Source organism: Rhinolophus sinicus, linkage group LG10, assembly GCF_036562045.2.
Source record: "Rhinolophus sinicus isolate RSC01 linkage group LG10, ASM3656204v1, whole genome shotgun sequence".
NCBI classification, from domain to species: Eukaryota; Metazoa; Chordata; class Mammalia; order Chiroptera; family Rhinolophidae; genus Rhinolophus; species Rhinolophus sinicus.
The window spans coordinates 1905768-1929987 of NC_133759.1; the positions used below are offsets into that span (position 1 = coordinate 1905768).

Here is a 24220-nt window from a genome sequence, read left to right on the forward strand (position 1 = left end):
GACTTTTTAGGAAAGTGCTTTTAGGTGCTTGCGCACTTGGCAGCAGGCTGTTATTTTTCAAAAGCTAATGTTGAAATGCTCTAAATTGGGGAAGTAATAAGGTCAAAGACCCAGAAAATCAAAAGAGAAAATCTAAGTTTACCTTTCAGTTGGGCCCTTAGCATCAGCCTACAAACGCACTTGTGCCTTTCATCCTAAAAATATAAATCAAAACTGAAACACACATACCAACAGCAGCTTCTCTTCGGCCTGCTGTGTTTCTGCTGACCTCTCTCTTTCTCTTTGCCATCTGACTTCTTTATGGAGTACTCTACATTCCGTGCCATGGCTTTCCTTTGGTCTTCAGTTTACCTTAAACTTGGCCTTTATGCTCAATTCATTTTGACTTTCATAGTGAAGCTTCTCCTAATGAAGAAAGCAGAGACTTTCTGATTATCAACATTTGTGCTTTGCTGTTATTTTTGTTGTTCACTGTTACTCTCTAACATGTGACAATCTTAACCATGTCCTCCATCAAAAGCTCTCCTTTCTTGGCCTCCGATGTGATGAGTATGATTGGCAGAATAATGGCCCCAAAGATGTCCATTCCTTCTCCCCGGAACACGTGAACATGTTGGATGCCATTGCAAAGGAGACATAAGTTTGCAGATGGAGTTAAGGTTGCTGATCTTAATAGAGAGATAACCTGTATTATCTGGATGAGGCCAATGTAATCACAAGTGTCCTCAAAAGCGGAAGACAGAAACAAAGAGAATGTGACCATGAGAGAACAGTCATTTCAGAAGGACTGGAGGTACTATTGCTGGCTTTGAAGGTGGAGAAAGGGGTCCACAAGCCAAGCGATGGGGTAGCTTCTAGAAGCTGGGAAAAGCAAGAAAAGGAATTCTATCTAGAGCCTCTAGAAGGGGATGAGGCCCTACCAACACCTTAGGTTTTGCTCAGTGAGACCCATTTTGGCATTCTGACCTACAGAACTATAAGGTAATAGATGTAAGAGTATGTGGTTTGATGCCAGAAGTTGGAGGTAATTTGTTATGGTAACAATGGAAAACTAACAAGGGATCTTGGTAGAACATGCTCAACTTCTCACATGAATCTCCCTCAGCAGTTAGTGTCCGTTTTCTCTCTGTGGTCAATGCCATGAATGTCGAAATTCCCTGGCCTTCCACCTTCTGTTTTCCTTTCCTTCAGTTCCACGTTGTTACTGCCCATTACAAAGCTGCTGCCTCCCTCCCCATCCAGCTGCAGTACAGCCAGCTGCTGGGTCTATGTCTACCAGTCCCTCTGGCGATGCAAATGTAACATGTTATAATTATATTTCTTAAAACAGGAAAATTGTGCATCTCAAACAAATATACATGAACCCATCCAAAAGACATTGTCTAACAAATTAATTAATGTGGGAACCAGTCAAATGTTGCAGTTTGTTTAAAGTAGAATTCAGAGAATCGCACGTGCGTAGTCTATAAGCAATGGTAAAATACATTTATAAATCAAAGCCAAATGGGTTTATTGTGGGTAAATTGCATGGTATGTGAATTATATCTCAAGAAAGCTGCTACGAAAAACAAAACAAAACAAAAACCTGGCTTATTCACAAAGAAACAAGAGAAAAACCAATTGTATTCCAGTGGACACAATTCATTTGCATTTCAATGGTAAGAATCATTTGCATTCTTAACAGTTTTATTTTCCTTACATTGTTGGAAAATAGATAAAAGATATTGAAAGGCAGAGTTAACCCAAAAAAGTGCAGTGGACAGGACACCGGTCTTTTTTTCCCCATTAGTTTCAGGTGTACAAAACAATGTAATAGTTAGACATGAATACCCCTCACAAAATGATACCCCCCTCCCCCAATCTACTACCCCTCTGACATCATATATAGCTGTTACAGTCCCACTGACTCTATTCCCTGTGCTGTACTCCACATCCTGTGACTATATATATATATATATAAAATTATAGTTGACATCATTATTGTTCAGCTTCAGGTGTACACTGCAGTGGTCAGGCATCTACACCGTCCATGAAGTGGTCTCCCTAATGGGACCAGTTTCCATTGGATACCCTACAAGATCTTTACAACATTATTGATTATATTCCCCAAATTGACTTTCGTATCCCCGTGGCCATCTTGTGGTTACCAGTTTGTGCTTTCCAATCCCCTCACCTTCCCCCTTATCCCCACTCCCCCTCCCATCTAACAACCCTCAGTTTTTCCTCTATGTCTCTGAGACTGTTTCTGTTTACTTTGCTGATTTATTCAGTTCTTTAGATTCCACATATAAATGAGATCATTTGGTATTTGTCTTTCTCTGTCCGATTTATTTCACTTAGCATAATGTTCTCTAGGTCCATCCATATTGTTGCAAATGGTAAGGTTTCATTCTTCTTTTTGGCTGAGTAATACTCCATTGTATAAATGTACCACAGTTTCTTAATCCAGTCGTCTACCGATGGGTATTTCAGTTGTTTCCAAGTCTTGGCTATTGTGAATAGTGCTGCAATAAACTTAAGGTGCATATATTTTTTTGAATTAGTGTTTTGGATTTCTCTGGATAGATACCTAGGAGTGGAATTGCTGGATCATAAGGTAGTTCCATTTTCAGATTTTTGAGATACCTCCATACTGATTTCCATAGTAGCTGCACCAATCTGCAATCCCACCCACAGTGCACAAGGGCTCCCGTTTCTCCACATCCACGCCAGCACTTGTTGTTTGTTGATTTATTGATGACAGCCATTTTGACCGGAGTGAGGTGGTATCTCATTGTAGTTTTTACTTGTGTTTCTCTAATGATTAGTGAGATTGAGCATTTTGTCATATGTCTATTTGCCATCTGTATAATCTCTTTAGAAAAATGTCTCTTCATGTCCTCTGCCATTTTTTAATTGGGTTGTTTATTTTTTTGGTGTTGAGTTGAGTGAGTTTTTTATAAATTTTGGATATTAACCCCTTATCAGATGTATCATTGACAAATATCTTCTCCCATTCAGTAGGATGCTTTTTTGTTTTATTGCTGATTTCCTTTGCTGTGAACAAAACCTTTCAGTTTGATGTAATTCCATGTGTTTATTTTTTCTCTTACTTCCCTTGCCTGAGGGGAAATATCAGTAAAAATATTACTAAGGGTAATATCTGTAAACTTTGTTCGTATATTTTCTTCTAGGAGTTTTATGGTTTCAGATATTATATTTAAGTCTTTAATCCATTTTGAATTTATTTTTGTATGTGGTGTAAGGAGCTGTTCCAGCCTCGTTTCTGTAGTGTGGTGACGATCACATTTGCCTCACCCGGTCATCTCTGATGTCCTTTTTTGAGATCTTTCACGAACTCCCCTGGTACGTCCTGTCCCACATCTGTCATCTGGTCATATTCTTATTCTCCAGATGATCATTTTACACATTATCTCCTCCTCTCAAACTTCCCATAAATCCTGTCCTATTGTTTGTCTCAGCTGAGGATATCACTTCCTCCTTCCTAAGAAAGTAAAAAAAAATAAAAAAAATCACAGGCTATTTAACATGCTTTCAACCCCACACAGGTCAGCTAGTACGTTTTCTACTTGCGCCTATTTTCTCTGCCATCCCTCTTGCTACTGTGGAAGGAACAGCAGTGACCCAGACCCCCACAGGAGGGCGTCTCTCAGGCATCACCTGTCTGTCCTGCACCCTCGTGTCCTCACAGTACTGAGTCATGGCCAGAAGCAAATGTGCGGTGACACCTCATCTCAACAAGATGCCTTGACCTTGGACTTTCTCCAACACTATCCTGTGCTGACCCCTTTATGGAAAAGGCCTCCACGTATTCCCATGAGTTCTGTTCCCAATTCCTCACTCTGCCCCCCTGACCTCACTCTCTTCAGGATCCAGGCTCCACTCAATGCCTTGTTGAGTCCTCAGTGGTCATCTGTTGCTGTCACCATGGTGTGTTTTGCCCTCATCTCATGTGTCCAACCACCCCTGTTTGGCCAAGCTGGCCATCTCCTCCTGGGAGAAAGGCCACTGTAGATCCTAGGTCGTTCCTAGGACGCCTCCTACAACACTGACCATTCTTCCTCAGTCCCTTTCTGGTTCTTCCTCACCGTTCTGATCTCTAAGTGTGACTTAAGGCTCTGTTTGGACCTCTCCTGCGCTATACATACAGTCATTCTGACTCTCAGACAGATGCTCTCTCCAAAAGCATAGATGCAGACCCACACTGAGTGGCACCTTAGACAGTTTCAGTAGGACGTCTAATGGAAGCCCTCGGGGCTTTGCACATGCTTTTCCTGTTTAGGATTTTTCTTGCTGCATGTCCATGGGATCCCTGTACACATGGTACCAGATCAGTGATGTCTTCCTGTAGCACCTTTTATGAAATAGCATCTCACCACAACCCAGAATTCCTCACTCCCTCACCCTTTGTTTTCCTCAGAGAATTTCAAACTATCTCGGGTGCCACATGCTCCTGTGTGGACATATTTAATGCTTCTTCCAATTAACTTCATCACAGTAGCAGTTTTAGCAGTTTTTTCCACTGCTACGTTTCCAGACCTGAAGCTAGTTCTTGCACATAGTAAGCCCACAAATCAGTGTTTAGTGAGGGATAAAAATGAATTAACTTGCATCTCCTTGCTCATCTCTTTTCATTCTCCCCGTGCCTCATCTCTCTCCTTCTCCTTCTCCAGTAGAGACGTCAGCAGACCAGCATCCTTGCCTTCATCCACAAACACCAGCTCAGTCTTCCCAGTGCTCCCATTCCTTTGTCTCTCATGTCAATCCATCATTCTGCCCTGTAGGTTCTGCCTCTAACGCTTCAGAACAGCTCTCGCATTGTTCTCGGTCCCTGCAAACCTACTGACAATGCTCCAATTATCCCTGTGTTTTCAAATGTTTGATAAATGATCCCCCCCATCTGTGTTTCTCTCCCCTACCCCTCATCCTTCCTCTAGTGAGTCGTAGATCTAAGCATGTCACACTCCTGCGTAAAATGGAAAACACGCCCATGTTTTCTAACTGTTTACTCATCAAGTTCAAACCTCTGTCATGTCATATAGGATTCTTCCAAACTGATTGGAATCTACGATTCCATCTTTATATTTTATTACTCTCTTACTTTCCAGATTAGTTACATTTTTTGAATGACAGATATTTCATATCTTTATTCAAGTTTTTTCTTAGAATTTCCTTACTATATCCTTACTCTTCTCTTTCAAAGGCATTCTCATTCTCATTTTTTTTTGTACATGGCCCAAATATTGCATCTTTGTCACTCTTTCATAACTTCTAGGTCGAATTAATAATTTTCTGGACTCCCTTAAAATTATATGATAATTATATATATGCTTTTGAAATAATACTTATCCTGTAATATAGCAGTTAGTCAGTTGTTTGCATGCCCTTTCCCTGGAGTGTATATCACAGTGACTTGAGAGCATGTACATCACCTCACATAGTTGCAATGTTGTTTTATGATGAGAACTTCCAAGATCTCCTGTCTCTAGCTTCCAAGATCTCAGTACTCTCTAGCTGTTTGGTATCAAGAACATTACTTAAGTTCTCTTAATCTCAAGTTTTTCACCATTAAGTTGGGAATATTAGAATCTACCTGACTGTGTTCTTGTAAGGATAAAATAAGATAATTACTGTGCAACTTCAACTGTTTCTCTGGAACTCACTGTGTGCCAAAATTGCTCTTATTAGCTTATAAGCTTCTCGAGTGCAATTTATTTACTTAGTTTGCATTGTCAGTGCATAAAGAAGTTTCAACGCATAATCAGAGGTAATAAAAGTTGGTTGAATTTACTTTCATTAGACTTTATCACCGTGTGCTGGCAATACCCAAATAAGCATGCTGTAGAATTATATTTCGGTTTGGCTTTAAACTGAAGAGATCAACGGAATGCAAAATATATGCTAATGAACACTTCTTATTATGATTTGCTTTATGATCTGTGTGTCCCTTCCAATATGTTGTATACCTTCCAGGCAGGCTTAATACTTAACCTGCAAAGCTTGAGGTCACCACAGATGTCTGAGTGGGCTAAGATGCTGTGGTCTCCAGTGTCACACCATGGGTGCACCATCAGTTCATTCTGCTCGGGTAACATATAAAAATGACCAGAATGATTCCGTATGTTCAAATTCCGTAGCTCCTCAATGAAGAACTGTCTTCTCAAAGGTCTGTCACATGGAGGAAATGTCAGGCATGGCCATTGCCAAGTGACAAACTCTTTTTCAGATCTTTGAAGCTCGCTTGAATAAGGAGTCACTAATTATCCAAGTTATAAAATGAATGCCAATTTACGTATGGTTTGAACCTAAGTAATGCTTGAAGTAAAAGCTATTTTGAACTCACATATTTACCAGCCTTATTGAAATGTAATTGACATGTACCATTGTGTAATTTACGATGTACAAGGTGTTGATTTGATATATATTGCAAAATTATTAGCACATAAGGTTAGTTAGCATGTACATCACCTCACATAGTTACAATGTTGTTTTATGATGAGAACTTCCAAGATCTCCTGTCTTAGCAACTTTCAAAGATATAATACAATACTGTTAACTACAGTCTCCATGCTGTACGTTATTCATCTTGTAACTGGAAATTTGTACCGTTTGACCACCTCCCCCGCCCCCATGGTGTTACCTGAATGCCATCCCCTCCTTCTGGGCCTGCGCTAGTCTCTGGTTTCAGAGGGGGCTGGCCTTCACATTCTGGGTTCTACCTACCGGCCCCTAGTAACTTCTGAAAACAGGCTGCCTGCCCAGGTTGTCTGCACTTTGCGGTTCAGGAGAGGGAACATCCGGAACACTGGACTCTCGTTGTTTATTTCAGTCTGTCTCTCTCAAGGCTCCTTGAGTTGCAGGGAACAGAAACTGTGAAGCTGTGAAGCTCATGGTTTATGGGACCAGAGGCAGGTCTCACTACACACTGGAAGCAAGGATCAAAAAGCTCAGCTACTCTTTACTCAGTTATTCTTTCTCTCCATGGTTCGACTGTCTGTCAGTCTGAATCTCTGACTCTTCATGAGTTTCATGGAAGATGGATGCTTTAATATTCCCGAACAACCTTATCTCCACTTGAGTAACCATCAGAGACCAGCATCTCTTAGTACTACTACCCAGTCCCAGGAGAGAGAAGCACAGCAGTCCTGCAGACATAGCACCTGTGGTCCTGTCAGTCATGGCCAAGGGGACCCAGTAAAGTAAACCAAACACGACTTTAGGAACTCACTTCTGTGGGATAAGCACTGATTCTCCATGAAGAGGTTCATACACTTCCAGAAATGCCAAAATGTGACTGCCTTAGATCCAACCAAAGTCTCCTAAGACCCAGGGGGTGACAATGAATGTTAGACACTGGTAGCTTTGAACCAATATTGGAGTCAGATCATAGATTGAAACATTTCTTAAATTCCATCAGAAATAAAAGAGTGGGGGAAATGGGCAAAACCTTACATGCATTTTCAATAACATTGCATGTTTCTTTTTTCGCCATTTAAAAAATATTTTTCATTGTTCATCTACTGCAAAGTTCTTGCAAACTTTACTGCCAAGTAACACATTTTTAATAGAGTAGCATTATAATCACAGGTGGCGATTTTATAATAGTAGATGTTTTCAATACAATTATTTGATCATGTGTTGTTATAGTAGCTCAACATACCAACATTTTAACTAACCTCTAGTATATTAAAGTAAAATTTCTTGAAAAGGTATTTTGATTTCTTGTGTCTGACATCATATTGTCATGTTTTCAGCTGTTCTGGTACAGAAATTCAGTGTTATCTTTGCTTTCTGACAGTGTACACAAAATGACAAAAAATCTGCTATTATTTCATTATTTCATTACAGTATAAAGAAATCTAACAGTTTATCAAAAGAGATTGAACAATTAATTGACAAGCTAGACTTTTTGCTGGTATGAGTCGAGCTTTAACAGTTTGATAATAACAAATATCCATGAGTAAATAATATACCAACCGATGATATTTCACCAAGACCAAGTTCTGTGTCTCTCAGAATGAACCCGTTTGTTGGAAAATGCCTGATTCTATTAGTCTTAAGGTCATCTATTAAATGGGATTGGAAATGTGTGTCACAAAAGATGTGAGAGGGATTTAATCTGTTAATTGTTGCATGTAAATTCCTTTGAAAACCACAAATCGCTCTCCCAAATATAAGGCATCATTAAGCTAAGTTATACACCAGATTTAGATTATATGAAGTTCCAACAGCACTTTTTCCTGAGTGAAGGTAAAGGAAAGTAAATAAATTAACATTTATTTTGTGCGTGGCCCTATACTCTTTCCTTAATTAAAAAGAAATCAATTGTTTTTTTTAACGTAATGCATGTTGCTTTTAAACATTCAAGCTATGAAAAGCTATGCAAAGCAAATGAAAAACCTTATCCAAATAAAACTCCCAAAATAAAAATTATTAAAATTTGGAAAAATTGCAGCCATCTTTCTATGCATATAGATACAGAGAGGGTAGATTAATGTGTACATAGATAAATGTATAGAAAGAGAAAAAACTTTCATAAAAATGAGATCATACCATAGATGCTACTTTTAATGTCACAATTACATTTTATTTTAATTTAGCAAAAGTAAAAATGAAAAGAATTATGAACTTCTAATAAATGATTTGAGACAACAACAATTACATATATTCTAAAAGATTCCTCTGAACATAACAGATGCACTGAATAACACTAAAAGGTCACAGTGCTTATGCTTTTAAGAATTATGTTTATATATAAAAAACTTATGCTTTAAATATATGTATGTATATACCCTATGGACCTTTTGCCATGAAAGGAAATGCCATTAGCACTCACACATGTCTAACAATATTCCCTCACCCACTACTCATTTTGCTATTTGTATTCTTATTTTTACATTATCCAAGTTTATAGCATTCATATTCTGTTCTGCAGTGAAAACTAACATTGTTCTTCAGTGTTAGTTTTATATTTAAATATAGTCCATGTATGTACATCCTATTTCCCCTTCATTCTTGAGATTTTGAGATCTTAATTGGATGGATGTCATTGTTAAGTCAGTTCTTTAACAGTCATTCATGTTTTATCCCCTGAGGGTTTTGCTTTTTGTCTTGATGTTAAAAAATGTTCAATGTCATTATATTTGAAAGATCCTTTGGTGGGTGAGAATAGTCATGTCACCCTTTTACTCAGAATGTGGTAGGCTTTTCTTCACTGCCTTCTGCTGTAGGATGCTACTGTTAGAAAACCTGAGGTTAATCTGACTTTTCTTTCACTCTTTTGGATGATTTGCTGCTTTAGCCCAGTTCTCCTGCAAAGTCTTTCTCTGACTTGAGGATCACTCAGCTAGCTAGCACGGGCCTTGCCATTGAGTCCTGACTCAGTGTCCCTGGAACGTGGTGTGTTCTTCCATTTACAGGCACTTTTCTGCACGGTATCTTCTGATACATTTGTTTGATTCTCCGTCTCAGTGACATCAAGGATCTTTACGTTGGATCATCTGTGTCTGGCTTTTTTATTCATTGCTTTGTCTTCAATTGCTTTATTATCTGTGCTTTTTCAACAGTATTAATTATAATTATCTCAAATTTTCTGTTTATGTCAGTAATTTGACATTCTGTAGTGTCTGCTTTGCCTATGCTAATTGATGTATTGGTTCTTTAAAGATGCTGTTTTGGTTGCAATTTGTATCCTCAAGTTTGCAACCTCCTAATTTATCTGATTCTATTGTCTGTTTTTTCATCTTGATATTGAGTTACGTTACTTTTGTAATTCATGTTCTTATTCTACAGCATAAAACACCTTTGAGAAATTTTTCAGGGTTCCCTGAGTTATGTTTTCTTCTGGAATGAGTATTTTATCTATCTTTGGCATGCCATGTTTTTTTCACATGTATTGTTGTAGTGTTTTTTGCATCGTTCCTATTCCATTTCTTTTTATTTTGCTCATGCTTGAGGATCTATGTACAGACAATTCATTTATTCCTTTATAGAGAAGGAAATTTCTTCTCGTTCTTCTCCTCATGTCAGGGACCTGTTTGTTTCTCCCTCTCAGCCCCAGCGTGCAGGCTGGGTAGGTAATGAGAACCCACATTCTGTAGCTGAGGGGTGGTGGGCTTGAGGGAAGTCCAGCCTTTATCACCATACCTGGGTGCTACCCTCCATTTTGCGGTTTTATCTTTACTGGGAAGGGGCATTTCGGTGTGAATGGTGATCCTGCAAGACGTGAGAAAGTGCTATACTTTGAAATATGACCTTGCATGGAGAGCGGAAGAGGGTGTCCGCACAGGGGAGCCCCTTACAGCTCAGAACCTGAGGGAGATAAGGAGATGGGGTCAGCCCAGCAGGTGGTATAAATAGGTACGTGCACATAATTATATCTGTAGCCTACACACACACACACACACACACACACACACACAGAGTCACGGAGAGGGCCTCAGAGCAAGAATACTCAGTAAGAGCGAATACTCTTTGCATCCAGATCATGGCTTCTAAATACCACTCCCTAATATAGGAAACCAGGTTTTCTTAGAGAAGAAAAAACAAAAAAAGACCACTTCCATGGCTGAGGTAGAGGAAATACAAGATGACTCCAGAACACTCTCTTATACCATAAAGTAAGGAAGAGTTCAAAGTCTGATAGGCACGTGTCGGAAAGACGAGAAAGCCAGGTTGAACGGGTGGGCTGCTGCTTGCCAGGTCAGGGACAAGTTGGGCGTCAAAATAAATGGTAATGGATTACCACTTGTTTAATAAAATAAGAAACCACGCATTCACACCGATACAGTAGACCAGACTGATGGAAATACATGGGAAACAAAAAGAAATGTTCAATGATTTAGCATTGTCGCAAAGCCCCTAACCACAAAATACTTACTAATTCTGAAGGCAAAAAGGAGTAACTTAACAGGGGAGGAGTCTGGCAGGTAGCACCTAATAACCAAATGACCAAAGTGAACTTCAGCAGTGATGGGACAGACAGAAGTCCCGAAACAGGCAGTGTGCCACACACACTTTCTTGAGGGGAATCGTAGTGAGATGGCAGACAACGTGCTGTACCTGGAAGAGGGGCATGGAGGGACAGAGTGCAACCCATGTGATCACTGCACCCTGGCTGGCTGGCTGGCAGGAGTCTTTTTCATGTGAGAGAGATAGATAGATAGACAGATAGATAGATAGATAGATAGATAGATAGATAGATAGATAGAAGATAGATAGATAGATAGATAGATAGATAGATAGAGATGATATAGCTATAGATATAGATATCTATCTATCTATCTATCTATCTATCTATATATTATAGATATATTTTTAAAGATCCCATTTTTACTGGTCTTACTACTATTTTCAAATGTCTTTATAGACTGCTTCCTTAAGTGCACCCTCAGCATGCAGCTCCTCCTGGGTAGCTGACCGCTCAGACAAGCCCACATGCGGTGACACATTACCAAATCAGTGACTCGTAATGTTCGAAGGTGTCATGGTCAGGGTTATCAAGGAAAGACTGGGGACCGGTTCCACACTGGTGGAGACTAAACAGACGAAATAGTTAAATGGGGTCTGACTCTCAGCTGGGCCCTCTTGCTACAAAGGGTTTTATTAGGAAAAATGGTGCCAGCTGTGACTTGAGGATTAGATACTAGTACTGAATCAGTGTTAATTTCCTGGTGTTGATGGTTTTACTGTGGTTGTGTATAAGAATGTCCCTTGTAGGAAATGTAAACTAATTTATTTGGGGTGATGAGGCATCAGTTTGCAAACTTTAAGTGGTTTAACAAAATATTTCTTTGTACCATTCTTGCACTATTTTCTGTATGCTTGCAATTGTTTCAAAATAAAAGTTGTTGTTTGTTTTTTTAATGTGTGTTGACTTCATATCCAACACAGACTTGCATTCAAAGCAGGGTCGGGTTCTCTCATGTGGTGTTCTTCTTTTCTGTTTCCAGGTGACAGTCGTCTGAGCCGACCCATCTTTACCCAGGAGCCACACGATGTCACTTTTCCTCTGGATTTATCACAATCTGAAATCACGCTGAACTGTGCTGCAAACGGTTACCCCTCATCCCATTACAGGTAAAATCCTACCTGTTGGCACCGCACTGGGTGTTTTCTTTGTCTTTGAGGTAAAACATGCACACAGTGAAATGCTTCAGGTGCCCTCGTTTGTAGGGGACATCTCAGTGAGCTCTTACACGGGCATACATCTGTGTGCCCGTCTCTGAAGCAAGAACATATACATTTTGTTCCCAGTGTCCCCCACTTTCCAGGCAGCATCCCTACCCCTACCCCCACCCCAGGCAGCCACTGTTAGGACTCTGCTGATTGGTTAGCTTTGCCTAGAACAGTTATTTTTGACATTGGTGCCACTCAGTGTCATGTTGTGGTGAGAACTGAAAGAAAAAAGGAAAAGAAAGGGAGGGAGGAAGGAAAGAAACACAGGAAGACAGAAAAAAAAGAAAGATATAGGGTAATGACAGGAAAAGAGAGGATGGAAAGGAAAAGATTTGTTTCCCAAATTTGCACGACTGAAGTGTCGGCTCATTCTGTACCCCCCTCCCCATAATGCAGTGTGGCTGCCTCAGTTGCCTAATAAAGAATGTCTGTGGAAGTGTTCCCTTAAAAGCAGTTCATCAAGACGGAAGCTATTTTATCAGATTTCTGTGACTCCAGAGACAGGGCCCATCAGCCCAAAAGCACTGATTTTGGAAAAAGATGTCAAAAGCAGTTATGTACCTTCGAAGGCAGAAAAATAATGCTTATTTGGGGCAAGAAGAAAAATAATTATACTTGTTTCTCACATATTACCTTGGAATAATAGGGAAAAAGGGTCAGTAATGTTTTTGTTCTTACAAGGTTGCAATAAAGACAGAATTCGATCCATGTTGTGGGTGGAATTCACAAATTTTAAAATATATACATGTAGATATCATGCTTGTTAAATAATATTTTGTTGGTAAGACTTGCATATGCAGTGTGAATATAGGAAAAGACAAAATCAATATTAATAACCATTGTAACTTTGGGTTTAAAAGCATTTTTTTAAAGTCTTAATTTTTATCAGGGAAGTTGAATCAACACACAGACAAAATAGCAATTCCAATCCATTTTGGTAAAATAAGCTCTTTTGCCTACTTTTTACGTTGCATTAAAAATACCATATTTACATGTATAATTGCTTTGATCTTAAAATCGTCTAGATTAATTAACTAAATGGCTCATCTGCACTAAGCTAAAGAAAACTCTCCCTTGTTTTGTCGAGCTAATGTCAGCATTATTTTTTTTTAACAACAAAAGAGCTGGAAAGCTATGGCTTCCCATGTATTTCTCATATGTTTACTAAACTTGCCTGTGTTTAGCATCTCCAAACCAGTGGAGCCCATCTGGTAGGTGAAAATCATTCACTTTACAAATGGTTTGTTTGTTTTCCTTAAATAATGCACTTCCTTATTTAATTTATCATGTGGTTAAACATATAAAAATCTGATTAACACCTTTCTCAGATCATCTACTACTTAAAGTTGTAATTTTTATTTTTGAGAGCTAATTTGATTGATCATAAGGATTAGTAGATTGTGTTAGAGAAAGGAAAGAATACACGAATCCCGATAAAATAAGAAACATGTGCTAAGTATCAGATCAGTCAATCAATCAAGCAAGCCTGATATAAAAATAGCTATTGGTTTATAACAGGCAGGAAAAATATAAAACGGTGGTTCTCAAGTAATTTGCTACTTAGTTTTATCTATGAAGAAATACACTACATGAAGAGACTATACATTCCAATATTATTAAATGGCTTTTGCATTTAAGATACTTGTAAGTTAAGAGGTAATTTATTTTCAGTCCCCATAATCTGGCTTAGCTCACCTCTAATATTATAGTATAAAATGCTCGTAAGGCAAGAGGCTTTGGAGAGTGAGGAAAGAAAGTTTTTAACACTTAAATGTCAGAGTCAGACCCAATTTCCGTGATAATAAAGCAAAGGTCAGAGGTAGCCCAGATAATGCACATTAGCAAGAAAATTTGAAATGTTAGTTTTAATATGACCCTTTCTAACTTAAATTTAATTTAAAAAACTCGTTTATAAGCATACTCACCTTAGCTTGTGTGTGTGTGAAGTAGAGGGGAAATCTTCATGATTTATGTAGCCTTATTTGAGGTTGTTTGGATACTGTGTGAAGCTATCTATATAAATAGCTCTTGACTTAGAACTAGGAGTTAGGATTCTGTCACAGCTCTGTCATTCCTGTCACCTTGCAGTGATCATTCCTCTTTCCTAGCATCAGCTCCCTTATCCAGAAAGTGAGGGTGTGGTTGATTTTAAGAGGCATTTTCTTCCTTTCAGTAAGTTCCCTTTAGCAAACGGATTCTCACGGGAGTGTAAGCAGTATTTAAAGTGGAACTTTGGCAACAGTTTAAAAGCAAGTTGTCTCATGTCACTTCCAGTGGAGTAGACACCTTTGCAACCAGGATTTCAGAGATGGCGAGAGGACATAGAAGTGTTAGGCAAGTTTGGAGAAAAGCTTTCAAATGGAAAGGATCGCTCTGTATTGTGTTGAAGACCAGGTAACACATGAGAATTAAGTCTATCGTGGACGCTTTGCAAAGGGAAGGGACCCGGGTCACCCAATGAGGGTACTTGGGTAAGATTGCTTATACTTAGAAAGTCTAGAATAATCGGATAGCAGTGAGCTGGGTTCCAGCTCAGAATATGCGCTTAATTTGGAACGATGAAGCAACACACACATATGTGATTTCTACATCGGCTCCACCGTCTGTCGGGAAATGCTCTTTGGATGGTACGGAGCATTTGTGCCACGGCTGTCTTGACCTCGTCACCCAAAGTGGCGGCTTTCTCCTCCAACTGAGTCTGTGCCACTTCGTCGTAAACACACTGTTGAGTCTGGAGAAGCTGCCTGCCCTGAGTAAAAATCATAACAATAATTACTTTGCCTTTTATCCTTTTCATTCATTTCCTCACTTAATCTCCTTAAGAACCCCATGAGGTAAAACAGGGGAGCTGCTATTGTGCAGATTTTATAGGTGGTGCATATGACTTCTGCAGAGATTGGATTACTTGTCCAAGGATGTACTGCAAGGGAACGTCCAAGCTTGACCTGGGGCTCCTTCCCGAGCACTGGTATCAGCATTAGCGCACATACCCTGAGCCAGCAAGACTCTAAGGAAATCAGATTTTGAAGTTCTCCTGCAGGGATGTAGGGATGGGCCCAGAAACAGGAGTTTTTAATAAGTATTCCATGTGATTCTAAAGCAAGGCCCAGTTTTGAAACAAACACACACACACACACACACACACACACCACACACACACACACACACACACACACACACTTGCATTATCAAAGGGCCAAATGTAGCCCCCGGCCATTCTATTCCTGACACAGGCTTAATTACTTAATGGTAAAGGATGTTCCAGGCAAAAGGTCAAGATTTTAGTGCAAATCTACGATGTTTCCTGGAATTAGTAGGATATCAATTCAGAGGCCTAAAAGAATCTTTTAAAGCATGTTCTCTAGCCGGCATCGCAGGGACATTCTCCTGGACATTCATGCCTATCAGCACCGTCTGCATGACGACCCCTCGAATTCATTACCAGTGCTTCTCCATCGATTTAACATATTAATTAGGACAAAGCCCACACCGGGCGTTGAACCCCTGATCTATATGCACAGTTTAATAATCATTGTACCGTAGTGATTAGAATGATTACGGGGATACAGTGAAATATTCATTTGCTGCAGCAAAGCCGACCACTTTGAATTTGTGTTGAAAAACAATTACCGAGCTTAATTAGGAGCATGTAATGATGGCAGCAGTTATTCCAGTGATTGATTTCAAAATTAAAGTGAGATGGCAAACCGACTGCGGTGTCTCCTTGGCTTGGAAATGAAAGGGAACACGCAGGTCCCGAGACTGTGCCCTGGGACCCGGTGTCACCGTGCTGGCACAGAGCACAGGGACAACTGAGACAGGCCGAGAGAGAAGACTGCTCTCTACATGTTCCCCTAATACAGAAACCAAGAAACTACACATTTCTCTAGAAAAATTAAATGGGCAGAAAGTTCAGGAAAGTGACATGTAGTATTTTGGGCTGTTATCTTTCAAGTTCCTTTCATCAAAATTAAGCAGAGATGCACAAGAATTGGGTATATAAGTGAAAAGTGTCAGAGTTGGTCCACAGCCTCTGCTTGATTTCATATACGGTCACTCACTTCTTATCTTTATCAGGGTCAAGGGTTACCTAAGTCCAGATTTCTTTTCTGCTGTGGTAGATGTTCACCACACTCTCTCTATGGGATCTTTCAAGATACGCCTAAGAAAGTCAACGATGTGTGGAATAATTCTGTGAAATGTCATTCCTTTCTTACAACTAGCCACCCCCTCCAAAATAGTACATATAATCTTAGTATGAAGGGAAGAATCGTAGCAAAGCTGGCACAGACCCTAGCCAGACATGGTGGGGAAATTGGCTCTATTCCACAGGAAGAAGCCATTCATTTGGTTTTTCTAAATGACTGATTGTCTTAATTCAATATATTTAAATGTCTGTCTTCCTCAATGGTTTATATGACTACACAGCTCGTGCCCTAGGAATGTATTTATTAAATATGCAATATCCATTCTTCAGATGTCTGGATATTTTGATGAAACTTACGGGGTGAAAAGTGGAGGAAGTGGGTCCAGTTAGAGATCCTTACTGGGGATTCACTCATCTTCAAATGACCAAATGAAATTTCTAAAACATCTTATGTTTCTTTTAAAATAACTATATCTGTAATGCTTTTCTCCCACTTAATTCATTTACTAGAGGATTGTTGACTAGTAACTAAGCCAAGAGATGTTTTGCTGCCTAAAATAAAAATCTCTCAAAACTGCATTTGTTTTGTTAAACTGTAACTATAGTGTGGCATTTCCAAGTACTGTGGGAATATTTGCAGCGTGATTCATTTTGTACGTAAGAGACTAACAGAGGCAGTCATGTTGTGTGCTAGTCAGATTGTCATTGTCTTGGTATCAGCCTCAATGGCTTTGTAAACTCTTTTCTGGCTTTCTTCGTGCCATTGGTAATCCACCCTTCTTGGACTGCCTTCTCTAAGTCCTGTTGGCATTCCACGTTGCAGGATCATTTGTGGGCATTCAGGAGTGGTATGTCATTTGAAAAGTCTCTCAAGGAATAGGACGGCCAGTAATATTGACTGAATGTCCGAGTTTTCTATCTCAGGTCAAGAGTTCTGTTACCTCTTTGTACACATGGGAGTGAATGTTTGTACAGTAGTACCTCAGTTTTTGAACGTCTCCGTTGACGAACATTTCGGTTTACAAACGCCATAAACCCAGAAGTAAATGGTTCGGTTTTCAAACACACCTCGGAAGTCGAACATGTCATGCAGCTTCCGCTGAGTGCAAGATCCTGAGGCCTCGCTATTGGCGGTTTTCCAACGTTTCAGAACTCGAGAGGTCTTCCGGAACGGATGACGTTCAAACCCGAGGCACCATGGTAATTAGTATATAGTAGAAAATCTTTCAAATACCCTAGCTAGTAATATCATTGAGCTCATGAGGACAATTATCTTTGGTGAAACTGGTAGGATTATCTCCATGGTTTTATTTGCTTGTTTTTTAATGGTCCCAGAAATTACAACTTCATGTTGCTTAAGACAAAGGGTGACCACATCTGTATTTATAAGTGCAATTTGATGTTTTGTGTTTTATTTTTCCCTTGAAGGTGGAGGCACAATGGCACAGACATTGACTTTGCCCTGAGTTATCACTACAGGCTGGATGGAGGCAACTTGGTGATCAGCAGCCCCCACACAGACCGAGACGTTGGCACGTACCAGTGCCTGGCCACCAACCTGCTGGGGACCATCCTGAGCCAGAAGGCAAAGCTCCAGTTTGCATGTGAGTGTGTGGGAACAAGCTATAATTCCCGTGATTCTGCAAACATACCGTTCTTACTATATTCATATTAGAAAAAAGCCAACATTGCCAATCATCTGCTCTTAGAAAGCAAATAGGAATTATGGAGGCAAAATGTTTTAACTGTGTGCATTTTGTGAATCCAGACTCCTGGGGAAAGACGAAATCCGTTCCAACAAAAGAAGAAAATTGCAGTGTTATTATATTTGCTGAATTATATTTAGAAACATCTCTGAAAGTTCCAGGTCTAAATATTAAGATAAAGACAGATGATATAGCACTGTTTCACTTTTTCTCATAGTTAGATGTAGTGAGCAGAGCACAGGAAGAGAAAGCTGAGGGCCGTGCTGTCCTCTGGGGGAGGCGTGTGTCCTCCCGGGAGAGGAGCGCGCGCACACAGGGTGATGTGGGTGGAGATGAAGTGGTCGCCAAAGGCAGACTTCAGATGAACTGTGACAATGTCCAGCTGCATCACACAAATGTCATCCAGGTAATTACCTTGGTGACATTTGAGGACGTTGGCTGATGAACAATAGACATAGTGCCTCTTCTACCCTTTATATAGTGTTTCCAGGGACGCCATGTTTCTTGTTGGATCCAGGGAAAGTCTTGTTTGAAAGTAATTGTGCCTGTTGGTGTGGAGAAATGAGGAAGGCCTGCATTTCTCTCTCTGCATCTTCCTCCTGCAGCCCGACTGCCTCAGGGCCACAGGCTCGGCCGCTACTCCCCGCGCTCATGGAAAGGGCTGTGCTGTCTGTTACTTGGAAAAAGTAATTGTTTTGAAACTTTACTAACAGAATATATGTCCAAAGCCCACCTTGTGGAAGTAATAATTGGCTCTCCCTCCCATTGTGAGTCTGTGTTCCAAAGATCCTTTGCTCCACACACAGCTCTCCTTCTGTTGACCGTTTTGATGAAAATACACACACACACACACACACACACACACACACACTCACACTCCCCAATATGTATGCATATGGATGTATGTATGCGTGTATGCATGTGGTCACATTCACACATGCATATACAGGTGCATTGCGAAGTGTATCTAAATATGTTTATATCTGTGGAAATAGAAGGCTAATGCAAAGGTTTGGGGCACTGAATGGAATATGAAAAAGACTGCTGGCTATGTTGAAACTTAAGGTAAAGATAATAATTATAATACTTGATTTCTGCACTTCAGCTAAGATTATCACTTGGAAAAATAATAGGGAGCAAAACACTGATAAGAAATTGATTTTACAGAAATAAGTCCTCCAAAGACTTTGAATGATTCTTCCAAAATATTTATTTCTCCTGCTTGAATGGGAGAGGATCCTAGAAGATACTCACGATTTGCATCAGATTCCACAAGGATAAGTCTAACTTTCTGGTGAAGTACAATTCATACAGCACCTGCATTTGCCAAACCCTGAGTTTCTCTACAGCTGTGCATTCTATCCACTTTTGAAAACGACTAAATACTTATGCCTAAAATTCATGCACCGTGGTTTACATAGCCATGTATTTCCTCCTTTTATCTGTCCCCTTTGTTTACAAAACCTACTTTTCAATTCACTACATTATTATTTCTTTTCTTTTCCACTTCAAAACCACATGTAATTAGAAGCTGAAATTTACTTCAGTTAAAATATACTTTCCCTTTGCTAAAAAAGGAGAAAGGTTTAAATTGAGAAGAAACTGTTTGCTTTCATTTGGATGAATGGGAAAAATGAAATCTTCTGTCATGCTCACTTCCCTGTCTCTCCGTGAAATTTTCCTTTTTTGGATGGACGGTGTTTGTCGGTTCCTAAAATCATCCCTGCTATGATTCATGCACAACATAGAATGGCCCACACCCTTTAACTAATCTTTCTCCTGAAAACTTAAAGGATCTTGGGTTCTAGGCCTGAAACTTGAAAAAACAAGAACTGCATGATCTGTCTTTTCTGTCAGGATGTGAGGTGGTGCCATCCTGGGTGTTCTCTGTTGGGTCCGTGGAGAGATTTGCTGGAGTATGATTATCTCTGTTGGCTCAAGTCCCCCTTAAACATAACGAGCACATTTTAATTACCAGTATCTCATCTCCCCTCATGTCCTGTATGACATACGTGCCTTTGTCCCCTAAGTCAGTTGTTCATTCTGGGCCATAAAGGACTTCTTTCCAAACGGAGAAATGCCAGGTCTAGCACTGCCACCACTGCCGGGCCCCATGGGTATTTGCAGCTTTCATACGGATGCATGGAAGGATCTTAAAGATGGATTGGAAACATGCTGGTGACTTACAGTCCAGAAGCCTCCACTTTCAAATTCTTTCTTCTAATCTCATTTAAGAAATATAGATCTTTTCATTTTGAAAAATAGATCTTTTGAAATTTCAAACAAAGAAATTACATTTGTATCCACAGGCATATCTACGCATAATCTCAGAAATAAGGTTACTCTTCCAAAAAGAGAGGGTGGGAAAGAGGGAGAGAGGCAGAAAGAAAAGGAGAGAAGCTGTAGAAGGGACATAGCTAATCATGGATAAGTTTTCCTATGAAGACGCGTTAACATCACACATCATTGAGGAAATGCAAATCAAAACCACAGTGAGGTACTACTTCACACTCGCCAGGATGGCTATTGTTAAAAACAAAAACAAACAAAAAAAGATAAAAAGTATTGGTGAGGATGTGGAAAGATTGGAACCTTTGTGCGTTTCTGCGGGGAGTGTAAAATGGGGCAGTTGCTATGGAAGACAATATGGCAGTTCCTTACAAAAATTAAACATAGAATTACCACATGCCCCAGCAACTCCACTTCTAGGTATAGGTCCCAAAAAGTTGAAGGCAGGGACTCAAAGAGGTATTTGTTCACCTAAGTTCATAGCAGTATGATTCATAGTAGCTGCAAGGTAAAAACACCCAGATATCCATCAACAGATGAATGGATTAACAAAATGTTGTGTAGACACACCACAGAATACTATTCAACTTTAAAAAGGAATACAATTCTGACACAGGTTACAACATGAGTGAAGTTCGAAAACAGTCTGCTAAGTACAATAAGCCAGACACACAGACAAATGTATGATTCCACTTAGATGAGGTACCTGAATGGGCAAATTCATAGAGACAGAGGGTGGAATAGTAGAGGGTGGAAGGGGAGTTTGTGCTTGATTGGCAGAGTTTCAGTTTGGGAAGATGAAAACGTCCTGGAGATGGAAGGTGGTGATGGTTACACAGCAATGTGACTGTACGCATTGCTACCTAATTGTACACTTAGAATGGTTTCACGGTAACTCTCAGGTTATGTACATTTTGCCACAATTGAAAAAATAGTAGTATCATCAGAATTCTGTGGGATAAACATAATCAGTGCAGTTGGATTTTGTTTCCATCATAATTCTTGAAAAAAAAAAAAAAAAGAGTAAGTTTCCCTTATAAAGTACGGAAAAAGCAGAGTGCAAATGGAAGTGTCCAACCAAGTGCCAAATCCTGACCATACGCGACTTGTACCTTCAGTTTCATCTGGGTTCCTCACCACCTCTTCAGAAATACCCAGCCTATTTTAGTAGAAAAGGCTTGTGGTGGGTAGGATAAAATGGGGTTAAATGTCAGGGTTTTCTGCACAGCCAGACCTGAGTTCAAGTGCTATGTGTCGGACACCCAGGGACGTGGCATTGGGCCCTCTGTCAACAGCATTCAGCCTGTTATGAAATCCGTGCACTGAGAATGACAGCAGCATCCATAGGACAGTGACACTGATTAACTGAGATAATGGATGTGTAGCGCCCGGTCCATTGCAGGCACTCCGGAAACGAGGCTGTACGTCTTCTTCCTTCATTACCTCCCTCAACGTGGCCAAACATTGGCATATTCCAAACTGTTAGAGCTTACTCACAGAAGCATCTTCCAGCTTACATTTTAAAGCTTTCTCCAGACCAGTTCCTGTTCTCTTGTCTTCAAGACTTTTAGGTGCTTTGACAGAGATGACCTTTCTTGAACTGGGTAACAACCATAAGAGACAGAGGCTATCATCCCCATTTCACAGGTTAGAAGCTTGAGGATCACTGAGGTTGGCACTTTTCTAAGATATGCCAATGGAGAACCAGTTGGAACTTGAATATAAAAGCTCAGACTCTGAGGCTTAAGCCTTCTGCGTTACAGTGTTCAGTCCTTTACTGACACTGCCTAGCCACATCCCGTGGGCCTGCTTTCTTCCTTTCTTTCACTTGCTATTGGCACAATAATTGTCAAAATAATAAGCCATGCCTGCAGTGAACTTCCCAATAAACCTGTGGGTGCCCTGTCCAGGTCCCCTTTACCAGGCAGTGTGCCCGTCCCCAGCCATTAATGCCCACAGCTGCCCTGCTCCCTGTGAGGTCGAGCTGGAAGTGGACAGACGACAGCTGGGAATCCTCCTTGCTCCGCCCCTTCCCTTCCTCTCTTCTCCCTGCTTCCCTCTCCCGTCTCTGTCCTGCAAGTGCTCCCTCAGTCAATCACACGCACTTGAACTTCTGCCTCAGTCTCTACTTTGAAGGAACGCAGAGCAAGACAGACACTAAACACTTAGATATTTGATAGAAGTATTGATAGAAAAATAAGGTCCAGAAGCCCTCCTCATATGAATTTCCATAGATAAGAACAAAATAAATCAGAATAAAATAGTGTCACCGACTCTGCTTCTGGCGGGTTGGCAGTCAATTGTATGGTGTCACTTGTGACCTTCAGAACAAATGACTGTGAATGAGCTTTCCGAGTCTCACCTGACCATGGGAGAGACTCTGTCGGTACACACCTCTAGATGATTGATGGCTACTGTTCGTAACAGTTATCCTGATGTTCAACAATTCAAATGCACCCTCGGTATTTGTTTGATTCCGTGTTTATGTTTTATGTTTTTAAGATTTTTATTAAAATATAGCTAACATACAAAATTATATTAGCTTCAGGGGCACACCATAGTTAGTCAACATTTATATACCTAAAGAAGTGATCACCATCGTAAGTCCAGCAGCCATCTGACACTGTACCACGCTGTCACAATACTATTGACTATTCCCCACGCTGCACATCACATCCCCATGACTTATTTGTTTTATATCTGGAAATTTGAACCTCTTATTCCCCTTCACTTTTCCCCCCTTTTAAATTTTTTAATCACAGTTGACATTCACTATTATTTTATATTAATTTCAGGTGTACAGCATATGGTTAGACAGTTATATAAGCAGTGATACCCCTAGTACCCACCTGGCACTATGCATAGTTATTCCAGTATTACTGACTATATTCCCTGTGCTTTACTTTACATCCCCACGACTATTCTGTAACTACCAATTTGTACTTCTTAATCTCTTCCCGTTTTTCACCCTGTCCGCCAACTCCCTTCCCATCTATCACCCCAACAGATCTAGTACCCATCTGACCACACATAGTTATTACAATATTATTGACTATAATACTTATGCTGTACCCTACATCCCCATGACTACTGTGTAACAACCAATTTGTACTTCTTAATCCCTTCCCCCTTTTCACCCACCCCTACCACCCCTCCTATTTGGTAACCATCAAAATTTTCTCTGTATCTATGAGTTTCGGTTTTGTGTGTCTGTTTATTTTGTTCTTTAGATTCCACATATAAGTGAAATCATATGACATTTGTCTTTCTCTGTCTGACTTATTTCACTCAGCACAATATCTTCTTGGCGTCTTGCAGATATCAAGATTCCATTCTTTTTTTACAGCTGAGTAATATTCTATTGTATATATGTACCACCTCTTCTTTTTCCATTCATCCATTCAAGGACTCTCAGGGTGCCTTCATATCTTGGCTATTGTAAATAATGTTGCAATGACCATATGGATGCAAACATCATCTCGAAGTAGTGTTTTGGGTTTCTTTGGATAAATAGCCAGAAGTGGATTACTGGGTCCTTCCTTGTCTCTTGTTATAGCCTTTGTTTTAAAGTCTATTTTTTCTGGTATAAGTATTGCTACCTCAGTTTTCTGTTTGTTTGTTTGTTTTCATTTTCATGAAATATATTTTCCATCCCTTTACTTTCAGTCCGTGTATGTCTTTTGATCTAACATCTCTTAAGGCAGCATATGTAAGTGTCTTGTTTTCTTATCCACTCAGTCATCCTATGTCTTTTGATTGGAGCATTGAGTCCATTTACATGGAAAGTAATTTTTGATATATATGTAGCTATTGCCATTTTATTATTTATATTTTTTATTTGTTTTTTATTTTTTTATTTTATCTGAAAGCAGTCCTTCTAGGATTCCTTGTAATTCTGGTT

General features: G+C 39.9%; 1 protein-coding gene across 4 annotated transcripts in view; it reads left to right on the forward strand.

Annotated features, from left to right (window-relative positions):
* Nucleotides 1–24220, forward strand: part of CNTN6 (contactin 6) — a 251908-nt gene that overhangs the window by 97792 nt on the left and 129896 nt on the right. For all 4 annotated transcript variants that reach the window (XM_019755810.2, XM_019755809.2, XM_019755811.2 and 1 more), the window contains 2 exons: nt 11952–12078; nt 17753–17928. In XM_019755810.2, the coding sequence (XP_019611369.2) occupies nt 11952–12078; nt 17753–17928 (303 nt within the window). The remainder of the gene's footprint in view (nt 1–11951; nt 12079–17752; nt 17929–24220) is intronic.